The following is a 22,156-nucleotide window of genomic DNA, read 5'->3' as shown; positions in this document are numbered from 1 at the left end:
ATCTCACTAATTACGGTGGTTCAGTGGTAAAGAACTCAAATGCCAATGCAGGGGAGGCAAGTTTGATCCCCGGGAGGGGACGATTCCCCTGGCAAAGGAAGCCGGCAGCCCACTCTAATATTCTTTTCTGGGAAATCCGACAGAGGAGCCTGGCCAGCTACACATGGGGTCGCAAAAGAGTCTGACAAGACTTAGCAACTAAACAGCTCATTAATTATAGCATAAAATCATAGTCCTATAAATCATTGAAGTGGTTAATCAAATCTGAAAAGGAGCATTCCTCACTGCTAGATTTATTTCATTGTAAAAACTGCGTTAGAGCTCTTTCCTTTAGGGGAAGACAACTGGGAACTAAAATAAAGGCCCTGTCCCCAGGAGCTTCCAAATCTACCAAACCTGCCTAGGTCTGCGAAAGGCTTTTCATTGGCTATTGGATTTAGGAAATGTGTAGCACCGCCTCTCCTCTCTCTGCCACCCGCCGGAGAGACTGCTCGAAATCTGCGGGAGCCGCCCTAAGTGGATCCGCGGGAATTCGGGGCGCGGGAGTAGCACAGTTCGTATTCCCAGAAACTTCCAGCGCATTTTAGGCCTAGACACCATCTCGCAGTTCGTCCTCCAAAGGCCCGAGAACGAGCCGCTCGTATGCCCTAGCGGTCGTGTACGCATGCGTGGGACAGGGTTGCTGCCGTGCGTGTGACGTCACCAGCGCGCCCGTCCGAACTCTTCCTAGTTTCTCTTTTAAAAGAGCGGGTCAGTCTATTTCCAAGCTAAATTTGGAGATCTTGACGTGGTTACGAGGTGAGTCGGGACCTGAACCGGTATTATGAAGAGCCTGGTTTAGTTTAGATCAACATTTGGAGGAGTTATTTCAGGGAAACTGTTCATACTTGTCTTTCTCTTGAGCTTGTGTTGAGCATTTTAGCGTTTTGTGAGCACCTGACTTCAGTTAATCCAGATCTCCGCCCTCAAGACTGTCACCTGGCTTGGAGAAGCTTGGCTCGCACACACTAAAACTAAATATCGATACTAGTGCGTGTCCCAGGCAATAAGTTTGGGGGAAAAAAAGAATCTGAAAATGCGCAGGTTAACAGCTGTTCAGTAGTTTCTTTCTACTGCATAGGGGCTGGAGGGAGGAGGCAAAGATGTATTTTGGAGTCATAAACTTTTGGGGCACAGTTTACCTACACAATGTTACAACTGCCAAAGGGATTTAAAAACAATCGCAAAACTTTTCAACCTCCTTTCCCTTCCTCAGTAATTTGTACCTTTCAAAGCACAGTGTAAAGGCAGTTGTTAGTGCCCCTTTCACAGATTCTAAAGCTGAATTATACAAGTAGTTCTTAAAATACAAGACTAATAGAAAATGGTTAAGTTTGAATGCCTTAGGAGAATGTGTGTATTGATCATCGTAATAAAATTACCGAATAATTCACCCGTCCTTCTCCCCCAACAGTGATGACTAACTAAAAAGGAAAAGCAAATCAAATTGTTTACTACATTTTGGATAAAATACTGGTTTTTGTGTTTTCAGCAGTAAGTTATCAACTTCCCTAACCGAATTTGCTTTCCATCACATTGTGAAGCAGATCTGATATGCCACTTGAATTAATAAAAGAAGTCAATGGAGTGCCTGAAGTTGATCTGCTAAATAAATTACACAAAGTAGATATCAGATCCCTACAGCCAGGTTGTGATTATGACAAGAAATATATCCAGGTAAGAACTGACACAACTCAGAATAGTTAGCGTTTGTTTTCCGAAGTTGGATTGTCGAGTGCCTTGGTGTGGTTTTTATTTGAACTTATCCTGATGTGAGCAACTGAACTTCTTGGATGCACAGTTCAACAGTTTTCATCAAGTTAGGGAAATTATTGACTAATGTTTCTTGGATTTTTTTTTCTTGCATATTATTACTCTTCTTTTTCTGGATATCACTTACATGTATGGTTGCATGTTGGGTTCTTTGATATTGTCCTGGTCTCTCAGGTACTGTTTGTCTTTCTTCAGTACTGTTTTGTTTTCGCTGAGGATTTCAGATTGTGGAATTTCTATTGATTTTGTCTTTTAAGTTCCTGAAATTTGGGGGGGGGGTGTTATATCCAATGTTTTTTATGCATATTTAGTGGGACGGGGAAGCCTGGTGGGCTGCCGTCTATGGGGTCGCACAGAGTCGGACACGACTGAAGCGACTTAGCAGCAGCAGTAGCAGTGAATTTTAAAATTTTAGTTGTTGTATATTTAATTTTAGGTCAAAGTTAAGAGTGATGGGAAGCAGGTAAAGAGCTTACTGACAAAATGTGTCATATAGTAAAAGAGAAATGATGTCACTTTTCAATTTTACCTGGAAATCAATATTCTCCACGTAGACATTTGTTATCTTTCATTTTTTTTATTTTCCATTTTCCTGATATTTCCTGTCATATGAAATAATCAGTATTCTCCATGTAGACATTTGTTTATCTTTCTTTTTCTTTGTTTTCCATTTTCCTGATATTTTCTGTCATATGAAATAAAGTTCTATGTATTACAGCTGGTCTTCTCTACTTCACTGTATTTAAATTCCTAAGCAAATGTTTTTAGTATTTGCAGACTCACTTCACATTTGGTTGATTAGGATGATGCTTCTTGCATCAGTTCAGTTCAGTCGCTCAGTTGTGTCCAACTCTTTGCAACCCCATGAAGCCAGGCCTCCCTGTCCATCACCAGCTCCCAGAGTTCACCAAAACTCATGTCCATCAAGTCGGTGATGCCATCCAGCCATCTCATCCTCTGTCGTCCCCTTCTCCTCCTGCTCCCAATCCCTCCCAGCATCAGAGTCTTTTCCAAAGAGTCAACTCTTCACATGAGGTAGCCGAAGTATTGGAGTTTCAGCTTTAGCATCATTCCTTCCAAAGAACACCCAGGACTGATCTCCTTCAGAATGGACTGGTTGGATCTCCTTGCAGTCTAAGGGACTCTCAAGAGTCTTCTTCAACACCACAGTTCAAAAGCATCAATTCTTCGGCGCTCAGCTTTCTTCACAGTCCAACTCTCACATCCGTACATGACCACTGGAAAAACCATAGCCTTGACTAGACAGACCTTTGTTGGCAAAGTAATGTCTCTGCTTTTGAATATGCTGTCTAGGTTGGTCATAACTTTCCTTCCAAGGAGTAAGTGTCTTTTAATTTCATGGCTGCAATCACCATCTACAGTGATTTTGGAGCCCCCAAAGATTAAGTCTGCCACTGTTTCCGCATCTTCTTGCATACTTATGTTTATTAATGATTTGATTAAATTAATTTTCTTTCTGATGGATCATTAATGTTAATTATATCTGTGCTGTACCTAACTTCATCATTCCTGTTTTGTGTGTTTGATATAGAAGAATTTAAGTGAAATATTTTTAAAATTCTAGCATTTTTATTGATGTTATTAAGATAAACCCTTTTAGATATAAATGAAATGTCAGTTTGAATTCTTAACATTCCTTTTTCTAACCTGCACATGTCTTCAGGTATCTCAACGTTTCTTGAATTTTATTAAATACATTTTACTATGAAATTCACTGGTTTTTACTATATATAGGTCTGTTAGTTTTGACAGATGTATAAAAACTTGTAACTGCAGCCATAATCAAGCTGTAGAACAGGCTTTCACTCCCCCCAAATTTTATAGTCAGCTGCTACCTTAATTTCAATCCATGGCAACCACTTTTGACCAGCTTTCTCAGGTTATACAGTACTTTTTGCCTTTCAAGAATGCCATGTAAATTGAATCATTTATGTAGAGTCACACAGGACTGAGCAACTGAACTGAACTCTATGTAGCTTTTTTCTTTTAAAGTATAGTTGATGTACAATATTATATGTTACACGTATCAGTATGTAGCCTTTTGATTGTGGCTTCTTTTCACTCCTTGCAGTTCTTCAAGTTGTTACGTTTATCAGTAGTATTACATTTTATTGATTGCTAGAATTCCACCACAGTCTGTTTATAGCTCCCCAGTGTAGCAGTACTTGGATTCTTTCCAGTATTTTGTAATGATGAATAAAGTAGCCTTAAAAATTTATTCTAATTTTGTTATTACAGTCTCTTGGATTTATCTGTAACTATTTTTCTTTCACTTCAGGGAAAACTCTCTCTTATCTCTTCTTTAATTTGTGGTGAAAACAGAAGAGCTGTTTTAAAGATTGGACTTCAAGGTAAATGACAAGACCGTTTCTGCTTAACTTTTTGCTTATAATCTAGAAATGGGTAACTTTATGTATACATACACATGTACCCACAAAAATCTTTTTTAGTATGAACATCTATGGAGTGAAAATTTATTCTTTTACTCTAGGATCAAATATATGGAATGAAAAGTTATTCTTTTCATCTCTAAATCTTTTTCTTCAAAGTCTGTCCACTCCCCACTCCCCCATGGCTTCTGTTTTACTTCAGATTCCTTTAATGTGCTACCCAGATATTACAATGGCTAACTCATCTCCCTGTTTTCTAGTTTCATTAGTGTGACCCAAACAGCAAATTGTAAGATAATGCTATTTTCAGCATGTTATTTCTTTCCTAGGTGTTACATGAAGTAATTCTTTTCCCTAGTAACCCTTAAATAACCTTGGTAAGAGTTTAGAATACTTGGAGACCAAGGTAAATCTCATCTGAAGTCTGAAATTAGTTGAATGAATGAAGAATGGTCTACAGCAGGAAATGGGAAATAAACTTGAAGTATATTTCCAAAACTATTATGTACATAACAGACATATACATATACAGACACTGTTCTAGGTACAGCAATGTAGCTAGCAATATAACAATGACCAAAACAGGGTTCTTGCATTCATGGAGTTTACACTGTAGGGGAATAAGTAAATTCAGCAAATAATTGTACAAAGTAATAATTGACAGAAATTTGGTCTGAAGAAAAATAGAGCAGGGTGTAGTGGCGTGCCTGATGTATTATCCTTTTATATATTCCTAGGTTTGATTTTCTAATGTTTTGTTAAGAATTTTTGCATTTAAATTTATGAAAAATATGGTAGGAATCTGTCTTTTCCTGTAGTGATTTTGATTGGTTTTGATGTTGGGGTAATGCTCTCCTTAGTGAAGAGTTGTTTATGGTCCCTCCTTTCCTATTTTCTGGAAGATTTTACCTGGAATTGTTTATTTCTTCCTTAAATGTTTATAGAATTCACTGGTGAAACCACTTTTATGTGGAGATTTTTTCGTTCAGTTCAGTTCAGTCGCTCAGTCGTGTCCGACTCTTTGCGACCCCATGAATCGCAGCACGCCAGGCCTCCCTGTCCATCACCAACTCCCGGAGTTCACTCAGACTCATTAGGAAGATTTAATTCTAAGTTCAGTCCCTTTAATTGACATAGGGCTATTGAAATTATCTCTTTCTTTCTTGAGTAAGCATTGGTAGATTGTGTTTCCAAAGGAATTTATCCAGATCATCTTGGTTGTCAATATGTTGGTGTAAAGTCATTCATAAAATACTTTTTATATGCTTTTATTGTTGGTAGGATCTGGAATGATGTTGTATTTCATTGATTTGATAATTCATGACTTCCGTCTCTGTCTCTTACTTTTTCCCTGATCATACTGGCTGGAGGTTTATTTTATTGATTTTGAAAATCAGCTTTTGTTTTAATTGATTTTGATTTTTCTGTTTTCCTATTTTCACTTAACATTTCTTTTCTGTTAACCTGCTGTTAACTTTAGTCATTGTATTGTTAGCTTCTAATATTGTATTTTTCAACTCTTTAAGTTCCTGTTTAGTTTTTTTATGTCTCTCAGTTCTCCTCACCTATTGTCTTCTACTTTCTTGAACATGCAATTTTAATAACTGTTTCAAAATCTTCTATGTCAATGCTATTATCACTGTTATTTCTGAGTTATTTTCTATTGATCCCCCCACCCCCCCACCATGTATCCTCCCTACCCCAGTTCTTATGTATTCATCGTTGTTTTTTTAACTGAATGCTGGACATTCAGAATTTTATATTATCAAACATTGGATTTATTTGTAATTCTTTAACTATTATTTGTCTTCATTTTGGAATACTATAAATTCTCTTGGAATCAATTTGATTAACTTTGTTAGGGTGGGTCTAGAGCAGCATTTATGTCGGGACTAATTTGTCCTGATAACCAAGGAAGTGCCCTTCTGACAAGTGTACCACATGCTTTGTGTATGAGGATACACTCTGGAGCTAGAACAGTTCACAGCACTGTGTGAGTCTCAGAATTATTCTGCCTCTTTCTTTCAAGTGGTTCTAATTCCTTTCTGGGAGTCTCCTCCTGTGCTTTTGGAGATCAGTACTCAGCCAAAGACCCAAAGGCACTCATCTCCAGAGCACTTGTCTATGCTACTGTCTTCCTTTCAACAACATGTTGCACAAATTCTATCCACTTTTCTGTCCTCAAATCTGAACTCTTCTGAATTCAGTGAGGTTGCTGGGCTTTCTTTAGATTTTACCTCCATTTTCTGTTGCCTAGAATCTCCAGGAAATAAACTAGGGCTCTGGCTTTGCTTTCCTTCTCAAAGAGAATAGTTTCCTGCACTTCCTGTTGTCCAGTGTCTGCAAACTGTTGTTTATATACATATATATATACATACATATATATATATACACACACACACACATATATATATATATATATATATATATAGTTGTTGTCTTTGTTAGTTTTCTACTTTCTTTAAGGACAGAACAAATCCAGTTCCCATTACTCTGTCATGGCCAGAAATAGACATCTGACAGGGCATTTACTATATTAAAGAAGTAAGTTATATCTTGATTAGAAACCATTGTATTTTTGTTTTTGAGAACATTAGTGTTTCAATTTATGTGTCTACTTATTTTGAGGAATTGGATGACAGAAGTAAGTGAAAGGAGGTAATAGGCAGATGTGTGATAGTTTTTTCATTGCTGGTGATAAAGTAGCAGATTCAAGAGTTATAAGTTACACTGCAAGTTTTGGAAAGATGTTTCATATACTTCATAGATACATGAAAGTCTGATATGAGAGCAGTTGGAGTAATTGAATATTTGAAAGCTGATATTAATGAGACTTCTCTCAGATGTTACAGTAATTGAATCTTAGCATTTGGCCTTGCTTCAGTGGTTCTAGGAGGTGACCTCTGGAGAACAAAGATTATGGAGAGTCTTCCCCAAAGCCTAGAATTTCCAAATGAGATTCCTCGTAGCATATCTGTTTCTTCTTTTCCAAACAATTCTTATTGTCATCACAAAAAGCTCAGTTTTTACACACACACTGCTCTTTTACTCTTCAATGTATGAGTGCTGCAGAGAACTCATTTGTCTAGATTAAAACTTAAAGTTCTAATAATTATATATTACCAGAAGTTCAGTAAAAATAAAGTATTTGGAGAATGATGTTATACAGTATAAAAATTGAATTATTTTTTTTAGTTCTTATTCAATATCTTATTCAGTTCTTTTGATGGTAACCATGGGAAAATAAATTGAAAGTGATCATTATGTGATGTTAATGTGGTATTTACAGAAATTTGTAAAACATATTATAGTTGAAACTGTTATAATTTTGGTTTTAATGCCTAGTAGCATTCTGTACATTATTTTTGCAATTCTTAAGGTGATAGAGTAAACTAAAAGTGAATTATAAACATTTTAATTGCTCTTCTTCATAATTTTATTTTGAAGTAACTATAGGTTTTAGAATTTCATTGTCAGCAATTTTTTTGTGTCTATTAAATTTCTGTATCTGAAGTGTTTTTCTGTGTGTGTTTCTCTATAGAACAAGATAATTCGAATTCAGAGATCAGCAAGATCAATATATTATTTTTTGGAAACTTAGCAAAGGACTGTGCTAAAGTTTTCTGTGAAGGGGTAACATACTTTTATATTACTTTATCTCTTTAGAAATAGAAGTATTGATCATGCTATATGTATCCTACAAGCCATTTTTTAGAAATTCATTATAGATTTGCAGATGTATGAAAAATTATACTTTTTTAAAAAGCAACATCCTTAAAATTGAACACTCCAAAGAGATTCGTGAAACTTATCATTGACAGAAAAAGGGACAATTTTTCCTCTCACCTAAGTTTAATTTTCAATATTCAATAGACTGTCTTAAAGATAGGTACATTTTCTCTTACTTAAAAATAATCCTTACTAACTAAAAAATAATATGAGCTATAAGTCTATATGAGTATGTCTTTAATATTTTCTGTAATTATTATAAAATAAATGCCTGCTAAAATCCCCAACAAGATGATACCAAACCAAACCCAGCAGCATATTAAAAGGAGAGTAAACACCATGACCAAAGGGATTTATCCCAGAAATTATGTTTGGTTCAATGTAAGAAAATCATTATACTACATTGTATTACATTGTAATAGCATCACTGACTAGATGGATATGAATTTGGGCAAACTCCAGGACATAGTAGAGGATAGAGACGCCTGAGTGTTGTAGTACATGGGGTCTCAGAATTGGACAAATTTAGCTACTGAACAACAATAAAATACATCACATTAATAATAGAACAAAGGGATAAAAAACACAAATGATTATCTTAATTGATGTAGGAAAGGTATTTGAAAAATTCTACATACTTTTGTAGTCAGAACACTCAGAAAAATCGAAGGGAACATCGTAACGTAATAAAAGTCAATTATGAAAAACCTCTAGCTAACATCATACTCAATAGTGAAAGACTGAAAGCTTTCCTCGTAAGGCAGGAACATGAAAAGGATGCTTGCTTTCACCACTGCTCTTCAGCCTTGTACTAGAACTTCTAGCCAGAGTAATCAAATAAGAAGAAAAGAAAAGGCATCTAATTTATAAAAGAAGTAAAATTATCTCTCTTCTCAGAGTAGGAAGTCAAGACATACCTGGAATAACAGGCAAGTTTGGCTTTGGAGTACAAAATAAAGTGAGGCAAAGGCTAACAAGAATTTAGCCAAGAGAATGCACTGGTCATAGCAAACACCCTCTTCCAACACATGAGAGATGACTCTATATGTGGACATCACCAGATGGTTAATACCGAAATCAGATTGATTATATTCTTTGCAGCTGAAGATGGAGAAGCTGTGTATAGTCAGCGAAAGCAAGACCGGGAGCTGACTGTGGCACAGATCATGAACTCCTTATTGCAAAATTAAGACTTAAATTGAAGAAAGTAGGCCATTCAGGTATGACCTAAATCAAATCCCTTATGATTAAACAGTGAAAGTGACAAATAGATTCAAGGGATTAGACCTGATAGAGTGCCTGAAGAAATATGGACAGATGTTTGTAACATTGTACAGGAGGTGGTGACCAAAACCATTCCCAAGAAAAAGAAATGCAAAAAAGGCAAAATGGTTGTCAGAGCAGGCCTTACAAATAGCTGAGAAAAGAGAATTGAAAGGAAAAGGAGAAAAAGGAAGATATACCTATCTGAATGCAGAGTTCCAACGAATAGCCAGGAGAAATAAGAAAGCCTGCTTAAGTGAACAATGCAAAGAAATAGAGGAAAACAATAAAAACCAGAAGACTAGATCAGTTTCATTGCAATCCCAAAAAGAGGCAATGCCCATGAATGTTCAAACTACTGCACAATTGCACTCTTCACATTGCTGTCAAAGTAATGCTCAAAATCCTTCAAGCTACGCTTTAACAGTAAGTACATGAATGAAGAACTTCCGATGTTCAAGCTGGATTTAGAAAAGGCTGAGTAACTAGAGATCAAATTGCCAACATCCATTGGATCATAGAAAAAGCAAGGGTATTCCAGAAAAACATCTGCTTCATTGACTGTGCTAAAGCCTTTGATTGTGTGGATCAGAACAAACTGGAAAATTCTTAGAGGGGAAAACCAGATCACTTCACCTGCCTCCTGAGAAATCTTTATGCAGGTCAAGAATCAATAGTTAGAACCAGATGTGGAACAACAAACTGGTTCCAGATTGGGAAAGGAGTATGTCAAGGCTGTATATTGTCACCCTGCTTATTTAACTTCTGTTACATCATGTGAAATGCCAGGCTGGATGAAGCACAAGCTGGAATCAAGATTACCATGAGAAATATTAGTAACCTCAGGTATGCAGATGACACCACTCTAACGACAGAAAGCGAAGAGGAACTAAAGAATATTTTGATGGAGGTGAAAGAGGAGAGAGAAAAAACTGGATAAAAACTAAATATTTGAAAAATGAAGACCATGACATCTGGTCCCATCATTTCATGGCAAATAGATGGGGAAGCAATGGAAACAGTGATGGACTTTATTTTCTTAGGCTTGAAAATTACTGCAGATACTGACTGCAGTGATGAAATTTTAAAAGATGCTTGCTACTTGGAAGAAAAGCTATGACAAACCTAGACAGCATATTAAAAAACAGACATCACTTTGCTGACAAAGGTCCATATAATCAAAGCTGTGTTTTTTCAGTAGTCATGTATGTATGTGAGAGTTGGACCGTAAAGAAGGCTGAGCAATGAAGAATTGATGCTTTGAAACTGTGGTACTGGAGAAAACTCTTGAGAGTTCTTTGAACAGCAAGGAGATCACACCAATCAATCCTATAGGAAATCAGCTTTGAATATTCATTGCAAGAATTGATGCTGAAACTTTAGTACTTCAGCTGCCTGATGTGAAGAGCCAACTAATTGGAAAAGACCCTGATGCTGGGAAAGATTGAGGGCAAGAGAAGAGGATGATAGAGGATAAGATGGTTGGATGGCATCCTTGACTCAATGAACATGAGTTTGAGCAAACTCAGGGAGAAAATGAAGGATAAGGAAGCCTGGCATGCTGCAGTCTGTGGGGTCGCAGAGTCAGAAATGACCGAGCGACTGAACAAGTCTTTTCAGATGACCTGATTCAATAATATAAAATCTTTAAAAATCAAAAAAAAAATGTTGAGAGGGCTAATATATGAATTTAGAAATGTTGTAGGGTACAAGATAGACACCAAAAACAGTTCTACCATCCAATAGAACCATGTGCTGGAAATGTTCTAGATCTGTGTTGTCAGTATGGTAGCTACTTGTCTTATTTGGCCAATGAGCACTTAAAATATGGCTTGAGGAACTGAATTTTAAACTTTGTATCATTTTAATTAAATAGCCACATATGGTTAGTTTTTACTGTATTGGACAGCACATCTACAGAAATCAACCACTCTCTGGTGTATAATACAGATTTTTTTTCTGCATGTGTATTAAAATGATTTAAAATTATTTTTAAATAAGAATCATATGACATCTTTGATGTTAATTAGTGATCCTCTGGATATTTGCAGAACCAGTTTTGGCAATTAACTAATATTGAAGCATATAGCTATAAAAATTATTGAGTCATTGATGTCTCCAGGTAAATTGTTTAGTATTAGAAAGTACTTCTAAAATGATGCTACAGAAATATTAGATATGTGGTTGATTTATGGTTGTTACTAACAAGTAAATGATAAGGGGAAAAACCAATGGTTTCTGTAAAACGACAAAGTCAGATGAGATTGTCTGTACTCTGTCTCTTTTTTCATTTACATTCATTTAGGTTCAGTAAACATTTATTAAGGGCTGACATTTTGCTTGACTTTGTGCTAGGCTCTAAAGAAACCAAAATGAATAAGACACAGTGCTTGACCTTATAGTGTCCACTATCGCTGCTGCTGCTGCTAAGTCGTTTCAGTCGTGTCCTAGTCTATTGGAAATCATTTAATGGTGGTGACTAGAATAGAACTGGAGTAGCAACCTCAATAAACTGAGGATGAATCTGCCCGGAGGATTTGGGGAAAAACATCAAACAGTAGGCACAGAGTTTTTAGTGGAACATTTTATCTGTTAGTCTTTAAAATTTTTATTATGAAAAATTTCACACATATGTATAAGTGGTAAGAATTGAATAATGACTGTCCATATTCTGAACATCTAACTTCAGCAGTAATCAATATTTAGGCTCTTATTGCATCCATTTCATCTACTCATTTTACTCCCACAGATTATTTTGAGGCAAATAGCAGGAGTTATATAATTTAAACCCTAAAAATTTCAGCATATAAAAGAGAAAGCATCCTAAAATTATGTATATATGTATGTATATACACAAATGAATACATACACAATATAATTATACTACTGAGGTGTTAACATCAGCTTTTATAAATCATGACATCATCGGCACAGTCATGTATACACACACAGATACGCACACATCTATGTATATTTCTCTTTTCCTATGTATTTGTATACATGCATAAGCACAATTTCATCATTATGCCTACAATAATTTATATATATATATACATATAAAATATCAAGTCTGTTCCAGTTTCCCTGATTATCTCCCAGATTATTTTTCAATTTATTTTCTTCTACCAGGAAGAGATTTAGGGTAGAGGAACCAGTGAGAGCTTAACAGTAATTCAGAAACTGTAGACAAAAACTAATAAGGCACTTGTTGACTTGACATAGAATTGGTTAATTGTATATGTGTTTTGTATTTGTAGTTTGGAGACTGACGTGAGAAAACATTTCTACTATTTGTGTCAGAGAATGTTTTGCCTATGTTCTCTTCTAGGATTATTTTGCTAAGTTTCTGTGAAGAGGTGGTAAATCAATTAATTTTTTTCCTTAATTTTTAATTGGAACAAAGGAAAGAATGTAGTCATTTATTTTTTCCTCAGTGAACAGCTGTTCTTAAATCAGTGGTGTATCTTAAAATCTTACTTTAAAACTTGAGGAAAGCAAATAGTCACCATGCAGTTCATGTTATAAAGTTCCTAGGATAGTTCATTAGGCTGTTTCTCTCACAATAGTAACCAGAGTAATTTTTGATGCAATTTAAACATTTTTGATTGTGATATAGTTTTAACATAGTTGATATGGCACTGTGAAGTTCTGGAGACAAGTATACTAAAAAAAAAAAGTACTACCTGACAGGCTTATCAGGAAAGTGGATTAGGAAATAAAAGTTTATAAAGCTAGTGTATCACACACATAATCAAATCTGCTTGAGGTTGTTTAGGTAGGGTAAAAATCAGTATCTCTGTATAGCTATTTTATTTTATTTTATTTTTTTACCATCCCTGGGATTCTCCAGGCAAGAACACTGGAGTGGGTTGCCATTTCCTTCTCCAAATGTATAGCTATTTTAATGAGGCACTTCTGTGGCTCCAGTAGAGGCCTGTTATTACTGTTATTCCTTATTATTATTCTTGCCCTTAAAGTCATGACTTTATTTCAGCTTTGTTTAAATAATTAATATTTATGATGACAATTCTGAATTACTAAGAATTCAGTGTTTCATAAGACTCCAAATCATGTCTTTTTTAAAGAAAGATATTCTTCAGAAATGATGAGAGGGAGGGAGAGGGGGGAATGAAAGTGAGAATACTTAGTAGGTGTTTAACAGGGAAAGTTTCACTCCCATCACTTACTCCCATTATTAGATAATACCACTGCTATGCCATTTTTTTTGGTATCCTTCCAGGGTTATATAGGTAAGTATATATGTATACTTACATATGTATGTGTGTGTATATATATATATATATATATAAACTCATATATGTGTGTTATCAAATGACATCATACTATCCATGTTTTGTAAATTGCTTTATTTCACAACATATCTTGGACATCTTAGAGAAGTGTTTTAAAAATAAATACATGGTATTGAATATTAGAGATCTATTTGCTTATATTTTAAATACATTTTTATCTTTATCCTTAAAATTCTTGTATTTATTCTTATTTGAAAAGCAATATAGAAAGTTTATAATAAAATGAATTAGCATGTACACATTCTATAAATTATGTGTGATATATAGATATTAGTATTTTTCCTAATTGATATGAAAGGTGTTTTCTGCTATTGAAATATATTTTAAGTAGGTATTCATTAAAATAGGATAGAACTATACAACTAATTCAGAGAAGGCAGTGGCACCCCACTCCAGTACTCTTGCCTGGAAAATCCCATGGATGAAGGAGCCTGGAAGGCTGCAGTCCATGGGGTCGCTGAGGGTCAGACACGACTGAGCGACTTCACTTTCACTTTTCCCTTTCATGCATTGGAGAAGGAAGTGGCACCCCACTCCAGTGTTCTTGCCTGGAGAATCCCAGGGACATGGGAGCCTGGTGGGCTGCCGTCTATGGGGTCTCACAGAGTTGAATACGACTGAAGTGACTCAGCAGCAGCAGCATACAACTAATTAGTACTTGTCTGGTAACAGGATATTGATAATGGTAAGTCAAAGTTTCTCCTTTTAAAATATAATGGTGAGAAGACTGAGATCACAATTTAGTTTAAATTCTTTCTGCATTTACAATCATGAATGCTAATCGTCTGAGAGATCTAATTAGGCTATTTAGTTTAGAGTTTTTAGTGTCTAGGGTAAAGATTGTTGCAAATCAAAGGTAAAACTTTTTGCATAAAAGGATGAACTTTATACTTCAATTCTTATACCATTCTTCATCACTTGTTCTCTAAAGCTTAGCTCTGTGTTTAAGTACAGCAGTCCTAAAACATCTTTGCTAGATTAATGGCACATTTTGCAAGCGTACGAATGCTCTGATTGAAACTCCATTCATCTGAGGCATTTTTTTCAGTTTTAGCTTTCATTTAGAGAAAGTTTGGGCTTCCCTGGTGGCTCAGATGGTAAAGCGTCTGCTTGCAATATGGGAGACCCGGGTTGGGAAGATCCCTGGAGAAGGAAATGGCAACCCACTCTAGTATCCCTGCCTGGAGAATCCCATGGACGGAGAGCCTGGTAGGCTACAGTCCACGGGGGTCGCAAAGAGTAGGACATGACTGAGCTACTTCACTTTTACTTTTCACTTTCAAAGAAAGTTTTAACATTAATATGTAGATATAAAATACAACTTTTTCAAAGTATTTAAATTTTTTTTTCAAAGATCTTACCACAAAACTGACAAAATTATAGACTTTTGTTAATATATTTTTTTCCCACCCCTGTAAGATTTAGTTTTGAAAGGGCAGGTAGAGTAGATCTCTGGAAGTCAGAGATCTGGATTCTTGTCTTGTTCTACAATAATTAGCTGTATGTGACCACAGACTGCTCATTTATCCTCTCTGGCCCTTATTTTCTTATCTGAAAAGTGAAGATATACTTGATTAGATGATTTCTAAGGTCCTTTACAATTCTAAAATGCCAGGTTTCTATGAAGTAAGTTTTGTGGTAGTTGTATAGTTTATGTTAAGATTTAATGAAGGTTTTTTTTTTTATATAATATGTGTATGTTTCATGGGTATATTCATATGTATTTGTGTTCACTGAGTTGTCTGAAGATTTGTTGAATGTTTTTTGTCTTCTATGCTTGTTGTCTGAAAAATCTTACTGATTAAGGTAGTTATGAACCTTGCCATCATGTAGTAATTTTCAGTGGAGAAAAGTGGAATTAAACAACTATTGTGTAATTAATTATTTTATCCAGATGCGATAAACTAATTAATTTTATTTTAATTAATTAAAATTAATTAAAATAAATTAATTTTATTACAAATAAATAATTTATATTATTTATTTATAAATAAATATTTTTGCCTGGAAAAATCCCATGGACCAGAGGATCCCATGGAAAAATCCCATGGTCAGAGGAGCCTGGTAGGCTGCAGTCCATGGTGTCACAAAGAGTCGGACACTTACTGAGCAACTTCACTTTCACTTTTCACTTTCATGCATTGGAGAAGGAAATGGCAACCCACTCCAGTGTTCTTGCCTGGAGAATCCCAGGGACGGCGGAGCCTGGTGGGCTGCCATGTATGGGGTCACACAGAGTCGGACACGACTGAAGCGACTTAGCAGTAGATGTGTACTGAGAAGATTGAGTAACAGAATAAGAAAAATAGCAGGAAGAATGAGCACAGGGGTACTAGGAGAGTAGGTCATTCCTGCATGAGGATCCTGGAATGCTAAGGAATTATGGGAAGGCAGAATTCCATAGTGAGTCACACAAAATATGGCTGTTGGACTGTGGTGGGGGTATCAGATCATAACATGATTTGAGACCACTTAAAGATTTTGGTTTTCATGCTAATATTGCATGTATTACTTCCAATTATGTCCTTGGTGTTTCACAATCCAATAGATGCTAGTAATACCCATGAAATACATTTCTTATGTTAGGGAAATATTTTCTGTCAGTCACTGTATTATCAGTGACATCAGGTGCCTGACTTTTCCCTGTACCCTTTCACTCTTTAGCAGTGTTTTAAGGTGTAATAAGCTAACAATATTTGCAAGTTGTGTATAGTAAAAATTACTGCTTGGTAAAGTCAGATAAATTTTTCTTTTCCTATTATCAGTTGCTTCATATTTTCTCTGCCCTTTTCCTGCTCAGTCATGAGAAATTTTAATGTGTTATCCATTAAAATTAGCAAATTAATACACTAGTTTTGTGATTTACATTTTTGATATCTATTGATTTGCTTCTTATTGCACCACTGATTGTGTTCATCATTAGGAAATATTAGCATGTAAAAACCACGTTTGTTTATATGCAAGTAAGTTGCCTGATTTTTTTTTTTCTTTTTAATTGTTCACTTTTAAAGAACACTTATGTTAAAAAGATGTGTCCTGATTTCATTACCTCGGAGACTGATTTGTGGTAGAAATATTCCTTTTGGCTAAACTAAAAATTGTTTAATGACGAGGACTCAGTCCAAGGCACTGTAACAAAAGGGAAATGACCCCTTTGTGATTCCTGAGTATTCTAAGTTAGTTCAAAGATTTCATTTCACATGTTTTCACTTTTATAACATTGATGCAAAGATAGCGATTAAAACCTTATTGTTTTTAGTAGCAGGGTTATGCTTCTCAGCATATGATTTCCTATTTCTGTTTTCAGTAGACTGAGATAGGCGTCCACTCTGATATATCAGAATACTGTAGTCTCACTACTAAACTGTGTATTTCCCATTCTTTTTTGAATGGCTTCAGTATGCTCTTCTCAGAAACTTAGAACAATGTATGTTAAATCTCATTTCCAACTTAGTCTAATGAATGTTTATACATACTAAAACAACCTATTGTATATTTATCTTTCTTATCCTCTGTGTATTTGAATTAATTTGAGAGCCATTATGATTAATAAATCATTAAATATGAATCCTAGGCCACTTATTTTTCTCTTTGTGAAGTTCAATATTTCTGTTTTTACCAGTGCTGATTAATTTATTCAGCACATATTTATTGACCACTGATTATGAACAGCAGCTTCCACCAGTCACTTGTATGAGATAGCCATATGGATAAGACATTCTTCGTCCCAAGGATCTGACAGAGTTTTAAGGGCAGTAAAAATATTAAGAAAGTTTATAACACAGAATATAAAAAATATTAAAAAAATAATACAAAAAATAACAGAATATAAAAAATATTAAAATGATGTATAGGAGAGTTTAGAAGAAGGAATTATTTTTCCTTCTCCCTTCTTTGGGGTACAATCTAAGATAAACCTCACAGGGAAGAAACATTTACAACCTAGATTTTCAAAGATAGATAGGATCAGATATGTGCAGAAGAGAAAAATGCTATTTATTATTAGTGGGGGCTCAGAATATTCCAAAAATGTATGTGGAAAAGCACTAGATATTGAAGAGAATATGATTTATGTAGTATTGAATGGCAGTATCTGGAGATAAAACAGGCAAATTTCAGTTGGGATGAGATCACCAAGCCCCTTCAGTGCAATTTATATGTGTAAATTAAACATAAATCCATGTTTATAGGGCTTCCCGGGTGGCTCAGCAGTAAAGAATCTGTCTGCAATTCAGGAGACGTGGGTTTGATCCCAGGAGGATCTCCTGAAAGAGGGAATGGCAACCCTCTCCAGTATTCTTGCCTGGAGAATCCCATGGACAGAGGAGATTGGTGTGTTACAGTCCACGGGTCGTAAAGAGTCTGACACGACTAAAGTTACTGAACACACGACACACACATTTATTTTATATATATATTAAAAAATGTATATATATGGGGGAGGGATAAATAGGGAGATTGGCATGGACATATACACATTACTGTATGTAAAATAGATAACTGTAAGGACCTATACTGTATAGCACAGCACTCTATAGCACTCAGCACTCTGTAATGTGATATATGGCAAAATAGTCCAAAAAGAGGGCTGTACACCTGAAACTAACACATTGTAAATCAACTATACTCCAATGAAAATTAAAAGTAAAATTTAAAAAAGAAAGTATAATAGACATGTTATTTTCCTTTCTTAAATTATTTTTGGTTATTTCCATTTTGTTGATTATATGTTAGAGGAAAAGTTGTAATTTTTTTGAGTTGTGTTGCTAATGTTAAAATAGAATACACTTGGGAAAAGTTTTATTTTGAATACTTACGTCCTGCTTTTAATAATTTATCTCTTTATTTAAAATTTTTGCCATCATAAAAGAAATATTTTTTATTTCTTTAAAAGTTTAGTTTACACAGAAAAATAGAAAAATGCATCTCTACCCTTAATATTTTCATTTAGTATATAGGTTTATGTTTAAGACATTTTAAAGTAAAATAGAAAATAATATGAGATGGGTTATTTTTTGTATTTTAAAGAGAATATAGAACTGACAAACCAGTGACTTCCCTACTTCTGTTTATTTTCTTGTGTTAGTTGGATTAAATAACTTCACATCTTTGGTGAAAATATTGTTTTCATTTAAATCAGAGTATACTGTTCTAAGGTATATTGGAAAAAATTTCATATTTTTTAGTTATAAAAGTAATTTATTCCTGGAGTCTTTAGAGCTCCCTAAAACAGGATAATGGAAAATCTTCGCTGGGAAGGAAAATTTTCTCCCATTTAACTACAGCATTAGCAGCACAGACACAATTATGTTTGCAGTCTCATCTGAAGAAAATAAGATGGAGAAATTTGCTCAGCTAAAATATCTACATAGAGCCAGAGATTTTAGAAGGACAATTTATGATCCTTCCTTTTATTCATGGATAGTTTACAGAGGGCCTACTTTGTGCCAAGCCCTCTAAATACAAAGCAGAATAAGACACCGCTTTGTCTTCTTCAAGGTGCTCATGGTCCAGTTAACGGATCTAAATAGAGAATCCTGGGAATTGACACTATACTCTTGTAAATAAAAAATCAGTAATGCAGAAGACTTCTTTTTGGTAGAGATTAAAATTATTGAAGGAAACTGCCTAACGCTCAAGGATTTCTATATATGATTTCTATATATCTTAAGGTTTTGGTGTTAGAAGAGTAAGGTAAAAAATATACACATATATTTTTATAATAGAGCAAGACAAAATTCATTGAATATGGATGTTCCACTATTTGGGAAATAAAACAGGGAGATTTAACTGAAAAAACGAGAGAGGCAGGAATAAATCGAGATTGACTTATTACTGTTATAAACCTGAGTGGAAAGAAAATATCTTTGTTCTTATTAGTATATAAATGGAAATTTCTTATTAATGTCTTCTGCCTTGCATCTTTATACAGGTTAGTTTTATAATAATGTGGAGTTTTTGCACCAATGACGTGTTTCTCCATGTAATCTCTCTTGAGATTTAGTTTCATTTAATATCCATGCTTAATACTGTTGGCTCATCACTATCTCTTCATTGTGTTTATTCATGTATATTTATGCACATAAAGTGAGACAAACATTCATTTTTGTTGCTCTATTTGATAAATAAAAATCTCTATACGATTTAATTAGTGTTTTCCTGGTCCATTCAGAGAGGCATTGTACTTGTCTATGCCTACATTACTGATACTTATTTTTGTAGGAGATGATATTCTAAATCTTAGAGTCAGAAAACATTAAGCAAGTTTAGAGAAACCTGTTTTCCATTTTACAGAAATGATTTCCTTTTTTACATAGTAATAAAAATCAAAATCTATGTGGCTTTCAGAATGTTATACTGATGGTTTTAAATTATTTTATTCTATATAGGACACCATTGCAGTGGCTGGATTTGTTGTTTTGTCAGCATCTTCATCACCAAGCAGAGATGGTAAACATTGCTTATTTTTGAAAGCATCTGAGAACTTCAAATCAACTGTTTATGTAAGTGTGCAACTTTTTTAGTCTAATCATTTTATGATTTTAATGAGCTAAAATGATGGAATAGAAGTATTTCTGTATATCTGCAGATAAACTATTTTGTCTGACTGAATTATTGTAACTAAATATTTTAAGTTCAGAAAATAGAAATCCTTTTCTTAGGTTTATGTTTAGAATGATGTCATTCTAAACATAATATCCCTTAAAGATAGGTTTAAACCTGATCCTATTCTCTGCAATTGTACTGTCATCCTCTTTTGATGGTCTGCTTGATTTTATCTTGAATTAACCAGATGCCCCTTTTTAGATAAAACTGATTTCCTCCTGTTGTTGTTCAGTCGCTAAATCTTCTCCAACTCTGCGACGCTATGGACTGCGGCACTCCAGTCTCCTCCTTTCTCTAGTGTCTCCCAGAGTTTGCTCAAATTCATGTCCATTGAGTCATTGATGCTATCTAACCATCTCATTCTCTGTTTGCCCCCTTCTTTTGCCTTCAATCTTTACTGGAATCAAGATCTTTTCCAGTGAGTTGGCTCTTCATATCAGGTGATCACAGCTTCAGTATCAATTCTTCCAGTGAATATTCGGGGTTGATTTCCTTTAGGATTACCTGGTTTGATGTCCTTGCTATCCAAGGGACTCTGGACAGTCTTCTCCAGCACCACAGTTCAAAAGCATCAATTCTTTGGTGCTCAACCTTTTTTATGGTCCAATTCTCACATCCATATATGACTGCTGGTAAAACCATAGCTTTGACTAAACAGACTTCTGTTGGCAAAGTGATGTCTCTGCTTTTTAATACACTATCTAGGTTTGTCATAGCTTTCCTTCCAAGGAGCAAGCATCTTTTAATTTTGTGGCAACAGTCACCATGTGCAGTGATTTTGCAGCCCAAGAAAATAAGATCTGTCACTGCTTCCACTTTTTCCCCTTCTGTTAGATTGGTTCAAAAGTAATTGCAGTTTTGGACTGTGAATTTTAAATCATTATAACTAGACTCAAACACATCTTTATTAATCAAAATAGAAATAATTACAATCAACATATTTTTGCCAATAAGAAATAAGTCTCTTTATTCCTGTAGCATAAAAATCTGTGTATCAGGATTCGATGAACTCTTGGAAAGCATTTTCTGCCTTCTTCTCCTTGTGGGAGTGTTTTCCTGCAAAAAGTTGTTGAGATGCTTGAAGAAATGGTAGTCAGTTGGATATGGCAGATGAGGCAAAGCTTCATAGCCCAATTTGTTCAACTTTTGAAGTGTTGTTGCAGTCAGGTATTGTGGAGAAGAATTGGACCCTTTCTGTTGAGCAGCGCTGGCTGAAGGCTTTGCAGCCATGGATTGGCTGAGCATAGTTCTCAGTTGTAATGGTTTTGCTGGGATTCAGAAAGCTGTAGAGGATCAGACCAGTAGCAGACCACCAAACAGTGACCATGACCTTTTTTTGGTGCAAGTTTGGCTTTGGAAGTGCTTTGGAGTTTCTTGGTCCAGTCACGGAGCTGGTCATCACCAGTTGTCATATAAAATCCACTTTTCCTTACACGTCACAATCCAATTAAAACATGGTTCATTGTTATTGTGTCGAATAAGAGAAAATGACACTTCAAAACAATGATATTTTTGATTTTCATTCAGCTCATGAGGCACCCCTTGTTGATCTTTTTCACCTTTCCAGTTTACTTTAAGTGCCAAATGACTGTAGCATGAACAACATTGAGTTCTTTGACAACTTCATGTAGTTGTAAAAGGATCAGCTTCTATGATTGCTCTTGGTTGTCAACTTCTGACCACTAGCCTCTGTGCTCCTCATCTTCAAGGCTCTTGTCTCCTTTGCAAAACTTCTTGAACCACTGCTAACATATTGCACTGTATGTTAGCAGTTAGCAGTTCCTAGGCCAAATTTGTTGTTGATGTTGAAAGTTGTCTCCTCTGCTTTGTGACCCATTTTGAACTCAAATAAAAAAGTTGCTTGAATTTTGCTTTTTGTCTAACATTATTTCTATATTCTAAAATAAATATAAAATAAACACCAAATAATAAGTCATTAGCAAAACCACAGCTAAAAATGCACATTAAAATGATGTATGACATAACCATGTTTATTTAATGACATATTCCGGTATCAAACGG

At 35.0% G+C, this 22,156-nt stretch overlaps 1 protein-coding gene across 5 annotated transcripts in view; it reads left to right on the top strand.

Moving 5' to 3' along the window:
- The first annotated feature begins 455 nt into the window (after nucleotides 1-455).
- POT1 (protection of telomeres 1) overlaps nucleotides 456-22,156 on the top strand; it is a 93,183-nt gene continuing 71,482 nt past the window's right edge. The window contains exons 1-6 of one of the 5 annotated variants that reach the window (XM_040259567.1): nucleotides 579-798; nucleotides 1,587-1,716; nucleotides 4,112-4,184; nucleotides 7,765-7,856; nucleotides 19,918-20,031; nucleotides 20,543-20,574. Coding sequence is in view for 3 of the 5 variants with exons in the window: in XM_040259564.1 (XP_040115498.1) it covers nucleotides 1,594-1,716; nucleotides 4,112-4,184; nucleotides 7,765-7,856; nucleotides 19,918-20,031 (402 nt within the window). In the remaining 2 variants the exon portion in view is untranslated. Of the gene's footprint in view, nucleotides 799-1,531; nucleotides 1,717-4,111; nucleotides 4,185-7,764; nucleotides 7,857-19,917; nucleotides 20,032-20,542; nucleotides 20,575-22,156 lie in introns of all 5 variants that reach the window. The other 4 variants (XM_040259568.1, XM_040259564.1, XM_040259565.1 and 1 more) reach the window with 4 other exon arrangements.

Source organism: Oryx dammah, unplaced genomic scaffold, assembly GCF_014754425.2.
Source record: "Oryx dammah isolate SB20612 unplaced genomic scaffold, SCBI_Odam_1.1 HiC_scaffold_18, whole genome shotgun sequence".
NCBI lineage: Eukaryota > Metazoa > Chordata > Mammalia > Artiodactyla > Bovidae > Oryx > Oryx dammah.
The sequence above is the reverse complement of the archived record's forward strand: the minus strand, read 5'-3'. Positions and strand labels throughout refer to the sequence as shown.